This window comes from Mus musculus, chromosome 1 (assembly GCF_000001635.26).
Source record: "Mus musculus strain C57BL/6J chromosome 1, GRCm38.p6 C57BL/6J".
Classification (NCBI taxonomy): Eukaryota; Metazoa; Chordata; class Mammalia; order Rodentia; family Muridae; genus Mus; species Mus musculus.
In genome coordinates, this window is record NC_000067.6 from 191,071,525 (window position 1) to 191,088,124 (window position 16,600).

General features: G+C 46.4%; 1 protein-coding gene across 4 annotated transcripts in view; it reads left to right on the forward strand.

Annotated features, from left to right (window-relative positions):
• Nsl1 (NSL1, MIS12 kinetochore complex component) overlaps positions 1-13,034 on the forward strand; it is a 21,563-nt gene extending 8,529 nt beyond the window's left edge. For 2 of the 4 annotated variants that reach the window (NM_198654.3, XM_017321425.1), the window contains exons 5-6: positions 8,965-9,032; positions 10,647-13,034. In NM_198654.3, coding sequence (NP_941056.3) covers positions 8,965-9,032; positions 10,647-10,925 — 347 coding nt within the window. In that variant the 3' untranslated portion in view covers positions 10,926-13,034. Of the gene's footprint in view, positions 1-3,600; positions 4,819-5,092; positions 5,416-8,964; positions 9,033-10,646 lie in introns of those variants that run through there. The other 2 variants (XM_006497181.4, XM_011238922.3) reach the window with 2 other exon arrangements.
• Positions 13,035-16,600: the final 3,566 nt, after the last annotated feature.

The window sequence follows — 16,600 nt, forward strand, 5'->3', positions numbered from 1 at the left end:
CCTGGTTTTGTACATTTCTTGTTATATTTATCTTCTTGGGTGCACTGAGTTGATAAATGCAGTTAAGGCCACAGTTGCTGAGTCCCACTTTGGAAGCCGACTGTAATCTTGCCCTGGAGACCTTGCTCACTTCCTAGTTTCCAATCCCAGTTCCGTCTTGTCAAGCTCCGCCTTTGCTGCCATCAGTTGTGTAGATACAGTGTTCTTTAGTCTCTTTTTCTTTCTGGCTCCCAGTTTGGAAGTGGCATACTATGGTTCTGTTCCTTTTATGTCTCCTGTAAAATTGTTACTGCTCTAGTGAGTTATCTAACTTTATCCAGTCCCGTGAAACTCTCCTTGAGCAAGAAATAGACCTTTGTGCCCTCTGCCCATTGAGTAAGCACACCGCCACTCCCAGTTTTCTCTATTCTTACTGTCAATTTTAGTTCTTCTGGTTAAGTAGATAAAATTCACCCTTTACGACTTTTATTGTCCTGCTGAGAGTAGAACACAGGCCCTGTCCCTGCTAGACAAGTGCTCACCACTGAGTGGGCTTTTTATTTGTTTTTGTTTTTTGAGGCAGGGCCCATTATGTAGCCCAGGGTATTCTTGAGCTCACAATCCTCCTGCCTCCACCTCCTGAGTGCTAAGATTATAGATATGAACCACCAAGTCTTACTCAGTAGCTACTCTTTTGTACTTGATTAATTTGATTTATAAATCAAAATTTCAAAATTCTGAAAGAATTATTGTTTGAATTTCAGGCCTTCCTCTGGGTTGACTTCTTTTTTTTTTTGTTTTGTTTTGTTTTTTCAAGACAGGGTTTCTCTGTGTCCTGGCTGTCCTAGAACTCACTTTGTAGACCAGGCTGGCCTCGAACTCAGAAATCTGCCTGCCTCTGCCTCCCAAGTGCTGGGATTAAAGGCGTGCGCCACTGCTACCGCCACCACCACCACCACCACCACCTGGCCTGGGTTGACTTCTGTGGGCACGCCTTAGCTGAGGGCTGTGACAGGCAGCATGTGACAGGCACCTTAGCTGAGGGCTTGTTCCGTCTTTGCTCCTGTGAAGGCTCCTTCGTAGCAGACTGGTTGTCAGTGGGGAAAATGATGATTCGGGAGCTGAGGCATGTCGGCTCCTTTCATCTCCCAGGGAGTTGTCTGCACAAGGACGAAGTCCTCGTCAGTTTGTGCTGGTTTGCTGTGACTGAGGGGTCAGTCACTCTGCTGCAGGGCGTGGCCTCCTTACGGTGACTCAAGAAGCAGCGTGTGGTCTGTACCACATTCACTGGGTGGGCAGCAGGACACAAGGGTTCAGGTGGCAAGAGCAGTAGGAGGTTACGTGGTTGCGCTCAAGAGGAAGAGCTCTAGAGCAGAGGAAAGCCCAAGCAAGAGTCCACAGAAACTTAGGCGTCTGACACCATGGTACTGCACGTCCTGAGGAGCCTGGGCTCACAGGTCTGCAACCTGTGTCTGTCTATGACAGAAATGCTGATTTCCCTCCCCAGTCCTTAGAAGCCAACACAAGGCAGTGTCCCCCGGGCATGTTTGCTTGTCTGTGCTTGGGAACTACGTTGGAAGTAGATGGGAAACTCTCAGCTGGTGCATTTCTGCTGAGTTTGCAGGCTTTGGAGTTCATGGTCCCTTGTTTGGTCAGTGCAGTGACCCAGAAGCAAAACTGGGCTCATTGCCCAGGCTTTCATTTCCACTTTTTCATTTCCCCGTGCTTTAGAGGGCAGGCGACTAGGAAACGCTGTTCTCAGGCTGCTGAACTTCCACATTTGTAAGGGCAGCTCCCCCACAACACACACACCCTCTACCGATTACTTACCATTAGGTAAGATGTGGTTCTCATTTGTCAGGAGCAACCTTGAATAGTCATTAATGGAAAGTCCCCAAAGTGGAGAGCTCTTTCCCCACCTTACACAGTAGTGATGGCAGAGCTATCTTAGGTTGTTCTGGGCTGGCCTGTAAGTTCAGGCAGCCTGTCTTGTTTTCTGGCAATGCTACACCTCTGAGCAGTCTGTGTGTAGATGACAACAGGTGGTTAGCATCTATGTCAGAGTCGACATGTGTGCCTGGGCTATGGGACTTTTACTTTAAGGAGGATAAGAGAGTTTATTTTGAAGATAAATAGGACTGTGGCTGGGGAATACAGATTTAGGTTACTGCAAATTTCCTGTTGCAATGTGGTAACAATTTCATGGCCTTTTGTGATAACAACAGAAAACCATAAACTGAGATAGACGCTTTCAAAGTGCATCAGTGGAAGCATCAGCAGGTGGTTACAGAAAGGCCTCATGCTCTCCGACAGAAGATTCAGCGTTCTGGTTGTTAGACACTGGGGTCTGCTTGTATATTTTAAAGGATTTATCTAATGGTCACAAAGATGTCAGGTCACTTACAAAGGAGGACACACAGGGCAGGAGAGATGGCTCAGATAATGAGGCTCTGGCCTTGAAACATCTTATCCCTCCCCCCTGTTCTCACTAAGCTAGTCAGCCTTGATGTCGCTCCCAGTGAGGGGTGCTTCTTTTAGGAATGTTTAGTTGGCATTGGTAAGAGTGGTACACATTGGCGTCATACAGATTTCTTGGTGAGTGTGTCGAGGAGGAGCGTGGAGAACACTTCTAAGGGACCCCTTCCTGACCCTGCATGGCCTTATGGGTCTGCCATGAGCACTGAGACCTTGGAAGGCCAATCAGTGCTCCTGTATCCTGAGTGCTTGTGTTCTTCTCAGTTATAAAAGGTGACAGACTCACTTAGAATCATGGTGAGTAAGGCCACCAAAAGCTTATTGCTTTGGGATTTCTTTAGCAAATATTTGTGGTAGAAGATGTTTTAACTTCTTACAAATGTTTACTATTTATTCTGTGCGTCTGTGCACACAGCATGTGTGTAGGTCGAGGACAACTTGGAGAAGCCCATTCTCTCTTTCTGCCATGTGGGTTCTAGGAATCAAACTCAGATTGTCTGGATTGGCACCAAGTGCTTTTTCGTGCTTAACTATCTTGCCAGCCAAGAAAATAGTTTTTATGTATGTAAATAGTCTATCCACATGTTTAATGAGTTTTGTTTAGTGTTGTGTTTTGTTTTTGAGACAGGGTCTTGCTGGATAGTACAGGATGACCTGGGATGTGTAGTCATCTTGCCCTTGCCCTCTGGGCCCTGCGCTCACAGGTGCCTGTCACCTCCCTTGACTTGTAGAGATTATTTTTAAGTACGTATGTTGTCTTCATTGTTAAAAGTCTTTGTTTGAGTTTATTCCTAGAATTATTGATAACTTGGGGTTGGTTTGGTTTGGTTTTTTATTTTTGTTTTTGAGACACCATGTATCCCTGACTGGTCTGGAACTGTCTGTGTAGACCAGGCTGATCTCAAAAGTAGAGTGCTCACCTCTCTGCCTCCCAAGTGCTGGGATTAAAGGTGAGCACCACCACGTGCTGCAGATACATTTTAGGCTTGAATGGAAATGATTGAGGTTACTTAATTAAAAAAAGAAGACATACTGTAAATTCATAGTTAGACATCTAATTTTAGAATGGTATTGCATATTTTTCATTTCAAGAAACTTTCATTATGCTGGAGCTAAGTTTTGCCCAATTGTGACTTACTCTTTCAGGAACACAGTGTGTGATTTCTGGCAGAGTGATATTTTCAGAGTTACATTGGATTCTAGAAGAAGTGAATTCTGACTCTATCCGGTTGCAGTTCCCTTTCCTGGGTTATTTGGAAAGGAGGCTGTGAGCCTGCTCTGCAATTATACATTCCTGGGTGTGGTAAGCCCTTGAGGTTATCCATCAGTCCTGCTTCTAACGTTGTCTTCCTCTTCCTATCTTGACCAACTCTCCTTGCCTGCTGCAAACCTTCATCCTGTCTGCCCCTCTCACACCGTCCTGGGAGTTTCCTCACGTCCCTGCTGGATCTGCTTCCTGCTTCCTGTTTTGTCCTGTTTCTCACTTATTTCCTTATTTGGGTAGAGTATATCCTGTCCTCCCGCCTCCCACCTGGAACTCCCCAGTCCATTTGATCCCTGTTTAAGGCAAATTCTCCCTAATACAGTTCCCCTGTGTGTGATGTCACCCTCTTTGATTAAGGAAGTGTCCTCTATGATGGTTGTGTCCCGTCATAGCTTTTGAGCACCTACTCTAAAGTTCTGTGATTGCCACCAAAGATCCCAGGATTGGAGAACCCGGGCCTCTTCCCAGGAAGTTGTCAATGCTTAGGGATTTTCCAGGCTTCTCGTTATTGCCCACACTGCCCTCTAGTGGGCCTTCGGGAGAGCTTGCAGGATGTTTGGAGATGGTAGTCATACAGGAATACTAAATGCCTTATGTGTCTAGACCATCATTAGAATATCCGTCACACACTTGGGTGTGAAAGTCTGTTTGTAAGTATGCAAGCCTTCACCCTACCTCCATGTCACACACAAGCCCAAACCACTCTTGGGCTTATGTGTTCTCACTGTTTGTACAACAGATCAAAACAGGTATTATTCAGCAACGGGAAAGTAAAGACCAAAAGGTGGCTTAGGTGTTTTAGGAATTGTTTGTATTAGTCATAGATAGAACTTAATCTGTAAGAAGCCTTGAGAAGGGGGTCACAGGTCAGGGACTATAGCTGCTGCTGCTGCTAGTAAAAGCTACAATGATGAAGACTGGCTGCCTGTTCAGGCATAGAAGTAAAATTTGTTTACTTCTTACAAAAAGTGTGTTTGTTGCAGAGTAATGTATAGTACACAACTTGTTGAAGTTATGCATGCATTCCTACATACATGCATACATATTAAAAAGCCACTATCGAGCCGGGCGTGGTAGTGCACACCTTTAATCCCAGGGAGGCAGAGGCAGGCAGATTTCTGAGTTTGAGGCCAGCCTGGTCTACAGAGTGAGTTCCAGGACAGCCAGGGCTACACAGAGAAACCCTGTCTCGAAAAACAAAACAAAACAAAACAAGCCACCATGTAGAGATATCTGTGTGGTTTCTAGATACAGATGATGAACATTTTAAACTCTGTTCAAATGTTGTCTTATTATGTTTTCATGTATACTGTGAATACAACAGAGTATCTTAAAAACCTGGAATAGTAAAGAAAAGTTATTGTGTTTCTTCAGGTCAACAGCTGAGCCTGTGTCTTTAAGTTCAGAAGTATTTTATCTGGGAGAGAGTAAAATAAGGAACAAGATATATTGGACACATCCCCAGAGACCTGAAGACCTCCCAAAAGGCTTGTCTGGTGACCAAGCATTTAACACATTGGCCTTTGAGGAACATTCTAGATCTACTGGAATGTTCTAGATAGTCACTCGTTGAAAATTTTAATTTACACTTAGGACTAAATGCATTGATTTGAAATCTAATGTTGGATTTGTTACCTGTTACTTAGTAACTTATGTCAAAATTTAACAGCTTAAAACAATAAACACATCCTATATGCCTTGTGGTTTCTGAGGTCAGTAACCTGGTAGGAGCTTTAGTTCCTCAGGGCATGGGCATGCACCTCTAAGCTTCCTGTTACCTTTCAACTTGTTCCTCCCAGTGTCGTGACAGAGAGTACCACCCATGAAGGAACTTGTCCTCAAACACCTTCATCTTGGCTCTAATGTGCTGTTACTGGAACTTTAAGTCACTATCCATGCAGAGAAGAGAAGAACCTCATGCACACGAGTGCACCCTAAAGTGGGCTCATCGGAGCATTGTAAAGCTGGCCGATGCACACAGAGACATTCATGTTCTGTTGCTGTATTAGGAGGCTCTGAGGGAACAATCAGTGGGGTCAGTATGAGAGAGCGAGTACATGTGAGTGTTCCGAGAGCGGCCCACAGACTCTGGGCCGGGTAGTTCAACTATGGCTGACTCCCAGCAGAAAGGCCAAGGTTCAGTGAATTTCCAATCTGGTGCTGGAGTCCTGGAGAATTCTAGGGAGCTGCTGGTATTCAGTCTAAATTGAAATCCCAGAGAAGTAGGCTCTAATAACAATGAAGGAATGCCTAAGCAGCAAGATAGATGAACTTGCCAGCAAGAGCAAGGGCAAGCAGGCAAAGAGCAAAAGCTTCCTTTATCCACGTTCTTCTCTGAGGGCAGCCAGCAGACGGCGTGGTCCAGAGTTAGGGTGGGTCTTCCAGCTTCAAGTGATCCAGTCAGCAAAATCACTCACAGACCTTATTCAAGTTGACAACCAAAATTAGCCATAGTTGTAGTGGAAATATACATAAAACTTAGCATGTTAGAACTGGAGAGAGGGCACAGCAGTTAAGAGCACTTGCTGTTCTTAGGAGAGGGCTAGAGTTGGGTTCCCAGCAAGCACTCATGTCTGGTGGCTCATAACCTCCTCCAAGTCCAGCTCCAGGGGATCCGACAACCTCCTCTGGTCACTGTAGCCATGTTCATACACATACACAAATAAAAATAGTAAAAAAAAATATTTAAGTTGACCATTTTGTGCATTTTGAAGCAGCCCATCATCCACTGATAGCCAGTGCTGTGCATCCCAGGGGTTCCAGAGCAGGTTACTACTCGGAAGAGGCCCACAGCATCACAGCCGTCCCAGCCCGGGCAAGCACTGCCTGTATTCTGGCTGCATGGCTTTGCCTATGGCGAGTGCGACGCTGCCGTGCACGCTTTCTGTGCCTCATGTGTTCCTAGTGCTGCTTCACTTTCCTGTGGCAGCTGAGACCACCGTGTGCTCTGGTCAGCTCCTATTGGCGAAGTGACCTAGAGTCACCTCAGTTAAAAGATTGCCCAGATCAGGTTGGTCTATGGCCATGACTGTGTGGCACTGTCTTGATTATTGATTGCTACGATATAGAAGGACCCAGGCCTTCTGGTGGACGGTACCATCGCTGCGATGGTAGTCCTGGGTTGTGTAAGAAAGCTGACTGTGCATGCGTGAGCCAGTGGGAGAGCAAGCCAGTGAGCAGCACTCCTCCATGGTTACTGCCTTGGCTTCCTGCCCTGACTTCCTCAGTGCTGGATGGTGACCTGTAAGTAAGTCAGATAACACTCCCTCCCCGAGTTGCTTTTGCTGATTCTCTAAGTTGGGGTTTCTATTGCTGTGAAGAGACCCCATGATCACAACAGCTCTTATTAAGGAAAACATTTCACTGGGGCTGGCTTACAGGTTCAGAGGTTTAGTTCATTGTCATGATGGGAAGCATGGTTCTTGAAGGCAGACATGGTGCTGGTAAAGGAGTGAGCGTTGTATAGCTGGATCACCAAGCAGCAGGAAGAGAGTGACACTGGGCTTGTCTTGAGCATTTAGCTCATCCCAATTGACACACTTCCTCCAACAAAGCCACACCTACTCTAAGGCTACACCTCCCTCATGACAGAGCATTCACACGTGTGAGCTCATGAGGGCTGTTCCTATTCAAACTACCATAAAAATGATATCTATCAGAGCATCAGAAATCAAACGAGAATAGTGTATTGTGTTTGGTGAGGTGCTCTGTACACACCTGTTAGGTCTAGTAGAATGGTGTATTGTGTGTGGTGAGGTGTACTGTACACACCTGTTAGGTCTAGTAGAATAGTGTACTGTTGTGTTTGTTGAGGTTTTCGGTACACACGTGTTAGGTCTAGTAGAATGGTGTACTGTTGTGTGTGGTGAGGTGCTCTGAACACACATATGAGGTCTACGTTAGGTGCATTGCTGTTGATCTTCTGGATGGGCTGCCCCTTTTATCAGTGTATTTTCTTGTAACTGAGCTTTTAATGCAGCCAGAGGGGTCAGTCACACCCAGGGCCTTACACAGTTGCCGAGCAGCAGCCCCAGCTCTGCTAAGTCCTCTGTGACCCCAATCCTCCCATGATTGCTTCTGTGTGGAATGTTCCTGTCTTCCCTTCACTCTCAGCTGTGCGTATAGGGCAGTCATGATGTGATTTCATTGCATCATTTGTTTTTATCCAGTTGCCAGCTTCTATTTCTGCCTTTCAATAGCAAAGTTTAACCCACTGATAGTTACATTGTGACTGTCAGGAGAGGACTTGGCTCCCCCTCAGTGTTTGTTTTCTGCGATGCTTTCTGTCCATCACATCCTCTGTCACACCTTTCTGTCTGTCACATCCTTCTGTCTATCTCATCCTTCCTTCTGTCCATCATGCCCTCTGTTCTTCTGTCTGCCACATTCTTCATTTCTCCTTTGTTTACTTGATCTTTTTGCAGCATATCACTTTTTTTTCTGAATAATTTCTAGGGCAGTGGCTTACTGAATATGGAGTGATTGCATTGAAGGTTTAGATGATGTTCTGATTTCAAAGCTTTTTTACTCAGTGTGTGTGTGTGTGTGTGTGTGTGTGTGTGTGTGTGTGTGTGTGTGTAGGCATATACACATGGTACAGAATGCACATGAAGGTTAGAACAACTTTGTGAAATGGACTCTCTTCTCAAGCCTTGCCTGGGTTCTGGAGTGAACTGTTTGCCAGCCTCCTTGCAGCTCCCTGTGCCCACTGAGTCATTTTACTGGTCTGTGGTTTGCTTTTATAAAATTCAGAATCATTTAAAAATAACGTTTGAGTCTTCATTTGTCTTACCCTCAATGACATGTAGAGGTGCCAGCTGCAGTGGTGCTTGTATGGTGGATGGTGCGTGCGCTTGCTCTCCGGGCAGCATCCGGCCAGCTGTCTTAAGTGCATACCTCTGCATTACACTCCGATCTTCTCCTGCTCTTTTTTTTTTATCTTCATAAACTAAATAGGATATTGACTTTAGTAATTACAAAGTTCTGAGGCTGGGGATGGGGTGGTACACACCTTTAATACCAGCACTTGGAAGGCAGAGGCAGCAGAAATCTGAGTTTGAGGCTAACTCAGTCTACAGAGTGGGTTCCAGTTTAGCCTCAGCTACACAGAGAAACCCTGTCACAACCGACCAAGCTCTTAGAAAGATTAGAATAAGGTGAGTTGTCCTAATAGATTGCATCTAAATGTCTTCGTGATTGGCTAATAAGATAGAGAACCTAAAATGCTGTCTGATGGTTTCTTGCAGCTTCTCGTGTAGAAGATTTGAAATGCCGCGGAGAAGCCATAGCTAAGGAAATGAGTGAGGCCATGAAGGTAAAGCTGCGGGTGGGAAAGATTGGTGCTCGCCCACCAGCAGTGTGTTTGGGGCACAGGAGGATGCTCAGGAGTGTGTTACATGGCTCATGAGTACATTTGTTAAGCAACAGTAAAACTGAGATTTCCATTTATTGGGTACCTACCATGCACCACATATTCTGCCTGCAGGTCCCAGAAGCTGTGTGTTCTTCCTGGCTTCTCCAGTGAGGTCATAATCTATGGGCTGGCTGTGTTGGCAGCTTGTCAGACACTTTGGGATTGTGCTGCTTGTAACATTTAGGGAGCTTATGGTGTCTGCCTGCATGACATTTACTGTCACATTTAATCCTCATACTAACCATAGAAGGTAGGTATTTTAACCCCCAGTTTACAGATGAGAAAACAGGCATTAAGAACCTAAATAAGTTGCCCAACCAAGTGACTGAACCAGAGTCTCTGGCTTTGGAACTTGTTTTTGTTGTTTCTGTTTGTGCCAGGCATGAACCCAGGTCAGGCATATGCTTAGTGTACACTGTACCCTGAGTTGCTCCTGGGCATGGAATTCTGCTCTTAATCACTCTTCTTACACTATTGCAGCTGGAGAGACTCAGTTGTAATACCATGGGTTCTAGTGGGACATTTATTTTTCCTAAACATCAAAACAAATCCCTGGTACATGGAAATTATTTTTAACTCCTTCAGAACCTTCCCAGTTCTGATGTTTTTTTGTTTTTTTTTTTTTTACTTTCTGGGTCTTTTTTTTTTTTTTTTTTTTTTTTTAAGATTTATTTATTTGTTTTATGTAAGTACACTGTTGCTGCCTTCAGACACATACCAGAAGAGGGCATCCAATCCCGTTACAGATGGTTGTGAGCCACCATGTGGTTGCTGGGAATTGAACTCAGGACCTCTGGAAGAGCAGTCAGTGCTCTTAACTGAGGAGCCATCTCTCCAGCCGCCACCCTCCCTTTTTTTAAACATTATCAATTCTATGTTTTCCTGATAACTGATCAACTTAGTACTTTTATCCTATTCTTGATCCGGAATTGGTGGCCAGGCAATAGCTTGCCTCAGTTTTATGAGCACGGCTTTATGGACACACAGATGGGATCATTCGTTTCCTTCCTTTCTGTTTCTATCCTGTTCTGATAGTGGAGCTGACTTCTTTTGTTTTGAGGGCAGGGCCTTACTGCATTCCACTGGCTTCAAACCGGGATTTCACTTATGCACCACCATGGCTGGCCAAGGTCGAGCCCCAGACAAAGTATAGAATGCTCACTGTTCCGTCCATTACAATCAAAATGTGCCCCTTCCTTCTCTTAATGATCGAGATTTCAAAAGCATGCTCACCAAAGAGCAAGATTTCAGACTTTAAATTCTTACCTCTGAACTTCTCTTACTCCCGTCAAATTTAACAATGCCACCAGTCATTGTGGGAATGAGCCACGTCTTCTGAGTCTGAGCTTTTAGCTAAAGTCCCTTTACTTAAAGTAGGATTTTAAAACACAGAGACAAATATCCATAACCCTAGGGAACCAGGGCTTAGCAGTCAACTTGACCTGAAGGATTAAAATGCAGTGTGTCCATGTGTGTGCCTGTATCTCCTTTCACCCTGAGGTTTTCCTTCCCAAGGCTTTGCCTGTGCTAATTGAACAAGGAGAAGGCTTTTCCCAGGTCTTAAAGATGCGACCTGTCATCCAGCTACAGAGGATCAACCAGGAAGTCTTCTCCAGCCTCTACAGGAAAGCTGACTCCAAGCCTGACACACGTGTGACACACGTAGAAACCACACCAGCCGAGACTGGAGCCAGGAAGGCCTCCGACATTGTGCTAAAGAGAAAGAAAGCCCCAGACTGTGCCCAGAGAAAGCGCTACCCGCTGCGGCTGCAGAGAATTAATCTCGATATGTGAGCTCTGTTTGTTGAGGAGCTGAAAGTCAGTGTTGTCAACATTTGGGTCACAGTCTGATGCCTGAGTGACTTCATGAAAGTGAGTGGCTCTGTCCAGGCACTGTACAGGTGCAGTGCGCTGCTGTGAATCCTGGAATACGGCTGAGTGCCTAGCTTCTTCCCTTGAGTCCCTGTGCAGTAGGTGAAGACTTCCCAGTCCTGCACAGACCTGTCGGTAGCCTCCGATGACACCAGCTCTTGGCTTTGGCTGCCTTGCAGCTTTGAGGCATCCCAGGGATGTGCTCTGAGGGGTTTTGTTTTTAGCACAGCTTTCTGTGAGGCTCTGAGGTGGTTCCCTGTGGCTGGATAGCTGGCATTGGCTCTGCGTGGCCGTGTGTGCATTTCCAGGCAGGTTTTCAGATGAATGCACAGAAAATGGGCCTGGCCTTAAGTTTGCTCCATGGTCATTCATTTGAGGTTTTAGAGTTTTGTAAGATAAATGAGAAGGCTATTATTTGTGCAGGAAATGTTCTTAAAAAGAAAATCTGGGGCACGGAGCCTCTATTTCTTGCCTACGTTTTTATTTCCATAAATCTTTTTTTTTGTTTTTTGGTTTTTGGTTTTTTTGTTTTGTTTTTTTCGAGACAGGGTTTCTCTGTATAGCCCTGGCTGTCCTGGAACTCACTTTGTAGACCAGGCTGGCCTCGAACTCAGAAATCTGCCTGCCTCTGCCTCCCAAGTGCTGGGATTAAAGGCATGCACCACCACGCCTGGCTAATTTCCATAAATCTTTGAACATAATTTGACTGGAAACTGATGGCTTCTTTTAAAGTCCTTATTTCCAAATAGATCCTTCTAGTTCAAAGTACATATTAGGATTGATGGACGTGTCATTTACCACAGATCTAAGCAGAGTAAGTGTCAGACTCAGGCCGTGTCAGCAAACCTACACTGAGATTTCAACACAGCCTCTTGCAGTGTGCCTGTGTCTCTTACCTGGTGCGTCATAGGCGGGGCCGCCGAACTTGCCATCTATTTCCCTTTTGGGTGCTCACCCTTGTGGCCATTTTCAGGGGAGTTGACTGATCATGACTCGGGAATCTGTGTTGCCTTTGCTCACTGTGTCCTGATGATCACAAGCATCTTGGTTTCTCTGCTTTTCTCAGCTGGGAAGCTTCATGGCCACGCTGCTTTGTGGAGCTCGGGTTCTGTTTTACTTAAGTTAATGATTGCATGGGGGAGTGTTTGGGTCTTTAAAGTAATGTATAAAGACCAGAATCTTGGCACTGTGCCTGTTCCACCTAACAAGGCATTCTTGGTGCTGGCTTTCGTGGGAGAGCAGGGTGGCGCTCTGCATTTCAGCGTGAGCTAGCTCTCACCCTGAAACCAATGTGCGACTCCAGAAGGTGACTGCTCGCACTGTGCCTTTCCAGGCATTAAAGCGCTGTGACTGATTTTGCTTGGGAAGTGCCCAAAGAGGCAAGGCTAGAGAGCAGACTGGGAGGCAGCATGGTGGGATTCCACTGAAGCAAGAGCTGTGCAGCAGGATGGGAGCGTGGGCTTGGGGCATCCTCCAGGCGACTCTGGCTGGACCCATAAAGTCAAATTGTGAAAGGCCTCTTTCCACACATGGGCTGTGACTTAAAGCACTCGCTTAGTAGTAAGCTCTGAGAGGTGTTCGTCCTCAGTGCAGAAGCTAGGTGATCAGAGAACTGCAAGCATCCTTGGGGCCGGCTCAATTCAACAGGAGTTCTTCATGGGGGTTCTCTTCCCAGCAGGCCTGTGGTAATTGTGAAGATGTTTTTTTCCTATCATAACTTAAGGTGTGTGTGGCGGGGGTTGAGGTAGCGGTGTGTCATCATCTAGTGATAGATGTCCCGATGGCTGGCACAGCTAACCATCTGCCCCAAGGCAGTGATGCTGTGGTGGAGAAGCCGAGGGGAGAGCAGACCAGCAGCATAATGTGGTGTGGCCATTACAGCTCTCCCAGCCTGTGTGGGAAATGCTGTTTGTCTTGGTTGTAGTTACCACTTGTCCACATACCCCACTGTCAGTCTTCATAAGACAAACTGCAATGTATGAACTTATTATATAAAACAATCCACAAATAAAAAGGAAATGTTAATTGTAATTGCATTTTTACTGTATTTTAAGGAATATGTGTTGATAGCGTTGTGACATATCTTGGGATTTGCTCTTTAAACAAGGAATAGGGATAGATAGATTAAGCGAATGTAAAAGAAATGTTGGCCGTGTGAACCTCTGTGATTTAACATTTACTTTGTGCTTGAAGTGTGTGTGTGTGTGTGTGTGTGTGTGTGTGTGTGTGTCCGTGTGAAGCAGTGAACAAATGAGGCTTGAAGTCTTGGGAAGCCCAGCTTTGCCCCCAAGCACAGCAGTGTAGACCACCCCGTGTAGACCAGCCGTTTGGAGTGGGCCACCATTGACACAAAGGGAGTTGCAGCTTCTGAGGCCATGGATTGGCAAGATGAAAGTTTTGAAGCTTAAAAGACAGTTGGAGCTGAAGGTGAGAAACTGAAATTTTTCTCTCTTGGAAAAGGAAGACTGAATTGGAAAAAATTCTTAAAATTCTTTGTGAGGTCCTGAGAAACAGCTCAGCAGTTAAGAGCCATTGGTGGGGAACCCAGGTTTGATCCCTAACACTCACTCACACAGTGGCTCACAATTCTCCGGAACTCCAGTCCAGGGGATCTGATGCCCTCTTCTGGCTTTCTTGGGTACTGCACACATGTGGTTCACGGACATACAGTCAAAAGACCCATACACACCTTTAAAAAAAAATTCTCTGCCAGCAAAATTTAAACAAAAGGTCAAATCTAAGTTCCAGGAGTCGAGAGCCTCAAGAAGACTGCAAATCCCATAGGTCAGCATGTGAGGGCACCTGCCACCAAGCCTGCCACCTGGGCCCACATGCTGGAAGGAGACAACAGATGCTCACAAACTGTCCTCTGACCTCTGCATGTGCACTGCGTCACGAGTGCTGGCCCCTTCATCCCCCCCTTACATACACACACACTTTTTCATTTTTTGAGATGGTCTATAACTCACTATGTAGACCAGATCCATCTTCTTTTGCCTCCCAAGTACTAGGATTAGAGGCATGTTTCATCCATGGGCAGCCATGAAATGTTTTTAAAGCAGAGGCTGTGTTGGCTTCTTGGTGAATTCAAGCCACCGAGTGGTTCACTCGAAAGGCAATGGAGTGGGTGGTGCTTGTCTCAAAAGAGGAACATAGAGAAGCAGAAAGAGGGCCAGAGCAGCACCAAGGGCTGTGGTCTGTGTGGGCCGCCCGCCCGTCCCAGTGTGAAAGGCTGAGAGGTGGTGGGAGGAACCTTCAGAAGGTCGTTAGGCCGTGGGGACTCCGCCTTCATCCAGGGATGGGATGAGTGTGGTTGGTACAGGAGCAGGCTGTTTGACTTCCCGGCTCAGTCTCCTGCTGCTGCTCTCCACAACCCGCTGGCTCCTGTGCTCCTCCAGCCTGCCAGGATGACTACATGCTCGTGGCTTTCCCCAGAAGCTGGCGAATGCCCTGCCATGCCTGGGGCTCCCAGAACCCAAGGAAGGAAGTGTAATCATGCTTGCAAATAGGTTCCCTAGGGGACAGCACTTATACAGACAGTATTTTTATCAGAATTCAATGAAGAATCTGGACAGTCCTATTGAGAGGCAAAGAGGTGGGGAATTAGCCAGGAACTGAAGAGTCAGACTAGTCGTCAAAAACTGAACCTCCTCTCAACCCTCCAAGGGAATAAAAGTCGATTCTGGGGCCACATGTGAGCAGAGCTCAGGAACACAGACTCAGGATGGCCCAAGAACTGCTCCAGCACACTAACAACTGTGTGAGGCTTTTATAGTAACAGAATGGAGAAGCGTAGATGTGATGACCAAGCAGGAAGATTTTTAAAAAGGTAGATGATTAAGGAGACAGGCTTCATAGCACATGTCCACGATCCCAGCACTTGGGAGGCAGAGGCAGGAGGGTTGAGAGTTTGAGGCCAGCCTGGGATGCCTGGCAATACCTTGTCCAAAAAAAGAAGAAGAAAGAAAAAATCCCAAAGAAACAAAAAACAAAACCAAAAGGAGGTAAGACTGATTGTGACAAGGTGTTAGTTGTTGATCGTAGCTGAACTTCTTCACGTGTTGGAAAGTTTTATAATCACAGTTTGAATGAAGTAGTTGTACATATGCCTTCCTCTCACCTCACATACCCGCTGACTCAGCAGCAATGGGCCTGGGGGGTGGGGTGGGGAATGCCCCCATCGGTCCAGTGTGCTCCTGCCATGTGACTTCTGTGGTAGCTGAGGATCCTTTAGGGGAGACGGGGAGCCAGAGCCCTGTGCACTTTGACCACTGGAGGGAACATGAGAGTGAAACTTGGGCTTTGGCAAGTTCTGTGGAATCAACTGTTTGCAAGAAATGGCTTTGTCTATTTCTGGAAACTACAGTGGACCATTAAGATATCTGTAAACAAATACAGCCCGTCTGGGGTGATGGAGTCTGCGTCCCCAGCCCAACCCCAGCACCCCTAGACTTGCCCTCCTTGGGATACCAGTGGCTGGGGGTCTGTGCTGGGTCCCCAACAGAGTGAACCAAGGGCGTGTCAGCGGAGGCAGCAGGGGAACCATGTGCAGCCACCCAGTGTCCTCTGAAAGGGGCTTCCCCCACAGAGACCTCAGCTGGAGCTGCAGGAGACTGCTAACATGGCAGACCAGAATTTGAATCCTCAGGAAACGTGATTTTCCTAATGAAATTCACTTCCTCTTTCATGCCTCCTGGAAGGAAATCTCATTAAAGTGTTACACGAACAGCTATGCTCCAGCCCAGTGACAAAGCGCTTGTCTAGGATGACCAAGGCCATGCGTTCAGACAATGGCGTTGTTTAAAGTAGCGTGTAAATAATTAATATTGTGTACATCGATCTTGGCTGTGTTGCCCAGCTGGTCTTTTGTTGTTTTTGTTATTTTTGAGACCGGAGACTAAGACAGGAAGATGTCAAGTTCGAGGCCAGCCTGAACTACATAGTGAGAACCTGTCTCTTTCTGTCTAATTCATTTCAGAGATCTATGTAGCTCCTAGTTCCCCACCACCACACCTGGAAACGCTGGAAACATTTATTTTCAGTTTTATGGTGCTAGGGATCCAAGCCAAGGTCTTGGGCATAGTGGGCGGACCTCGGTGGGTGAGCATCTGCCACTGAGTCCACGTCCAGTTTGTACATTTCCCAGTGTGTTTGCTGACCGGGACAGCAAAGTGCCAGTAGTTCCCACAGGACGCTAAGACCTCCTGAGATGGGGCAACATCGCCCCCACTGTCTTGATGAAGAGTTGGAGCTGAGAGTGGCTAAGGCCCTTGCTGCCTTCCAGCAGACATCTGAGCAGGCCTGGCTCTCGGCTAAGGCCGAGTCTGGTCTCAGGTGTCCTCAGCTTTGCACCACAGCCTCCTGTTCTGTCTTTCTCTCAGCAGCACAAACCAATAAAGGCTGACAAGAAACCTTTCTGAATTTCCCATGCACCAGGAGTGGCTAATATAAAGAAAAAGAGGCAATTACAAAAGGAAACATGTTTAAAGCAGGTTTCCTCGGGTCAAGTGTGTGTTTGGTGTTAGTGACTCGGGATATTCCAGCCATCAAAGCTAGGGTGTGAAGTGATCACTACTCAGATACTAGTTACAAGAAAC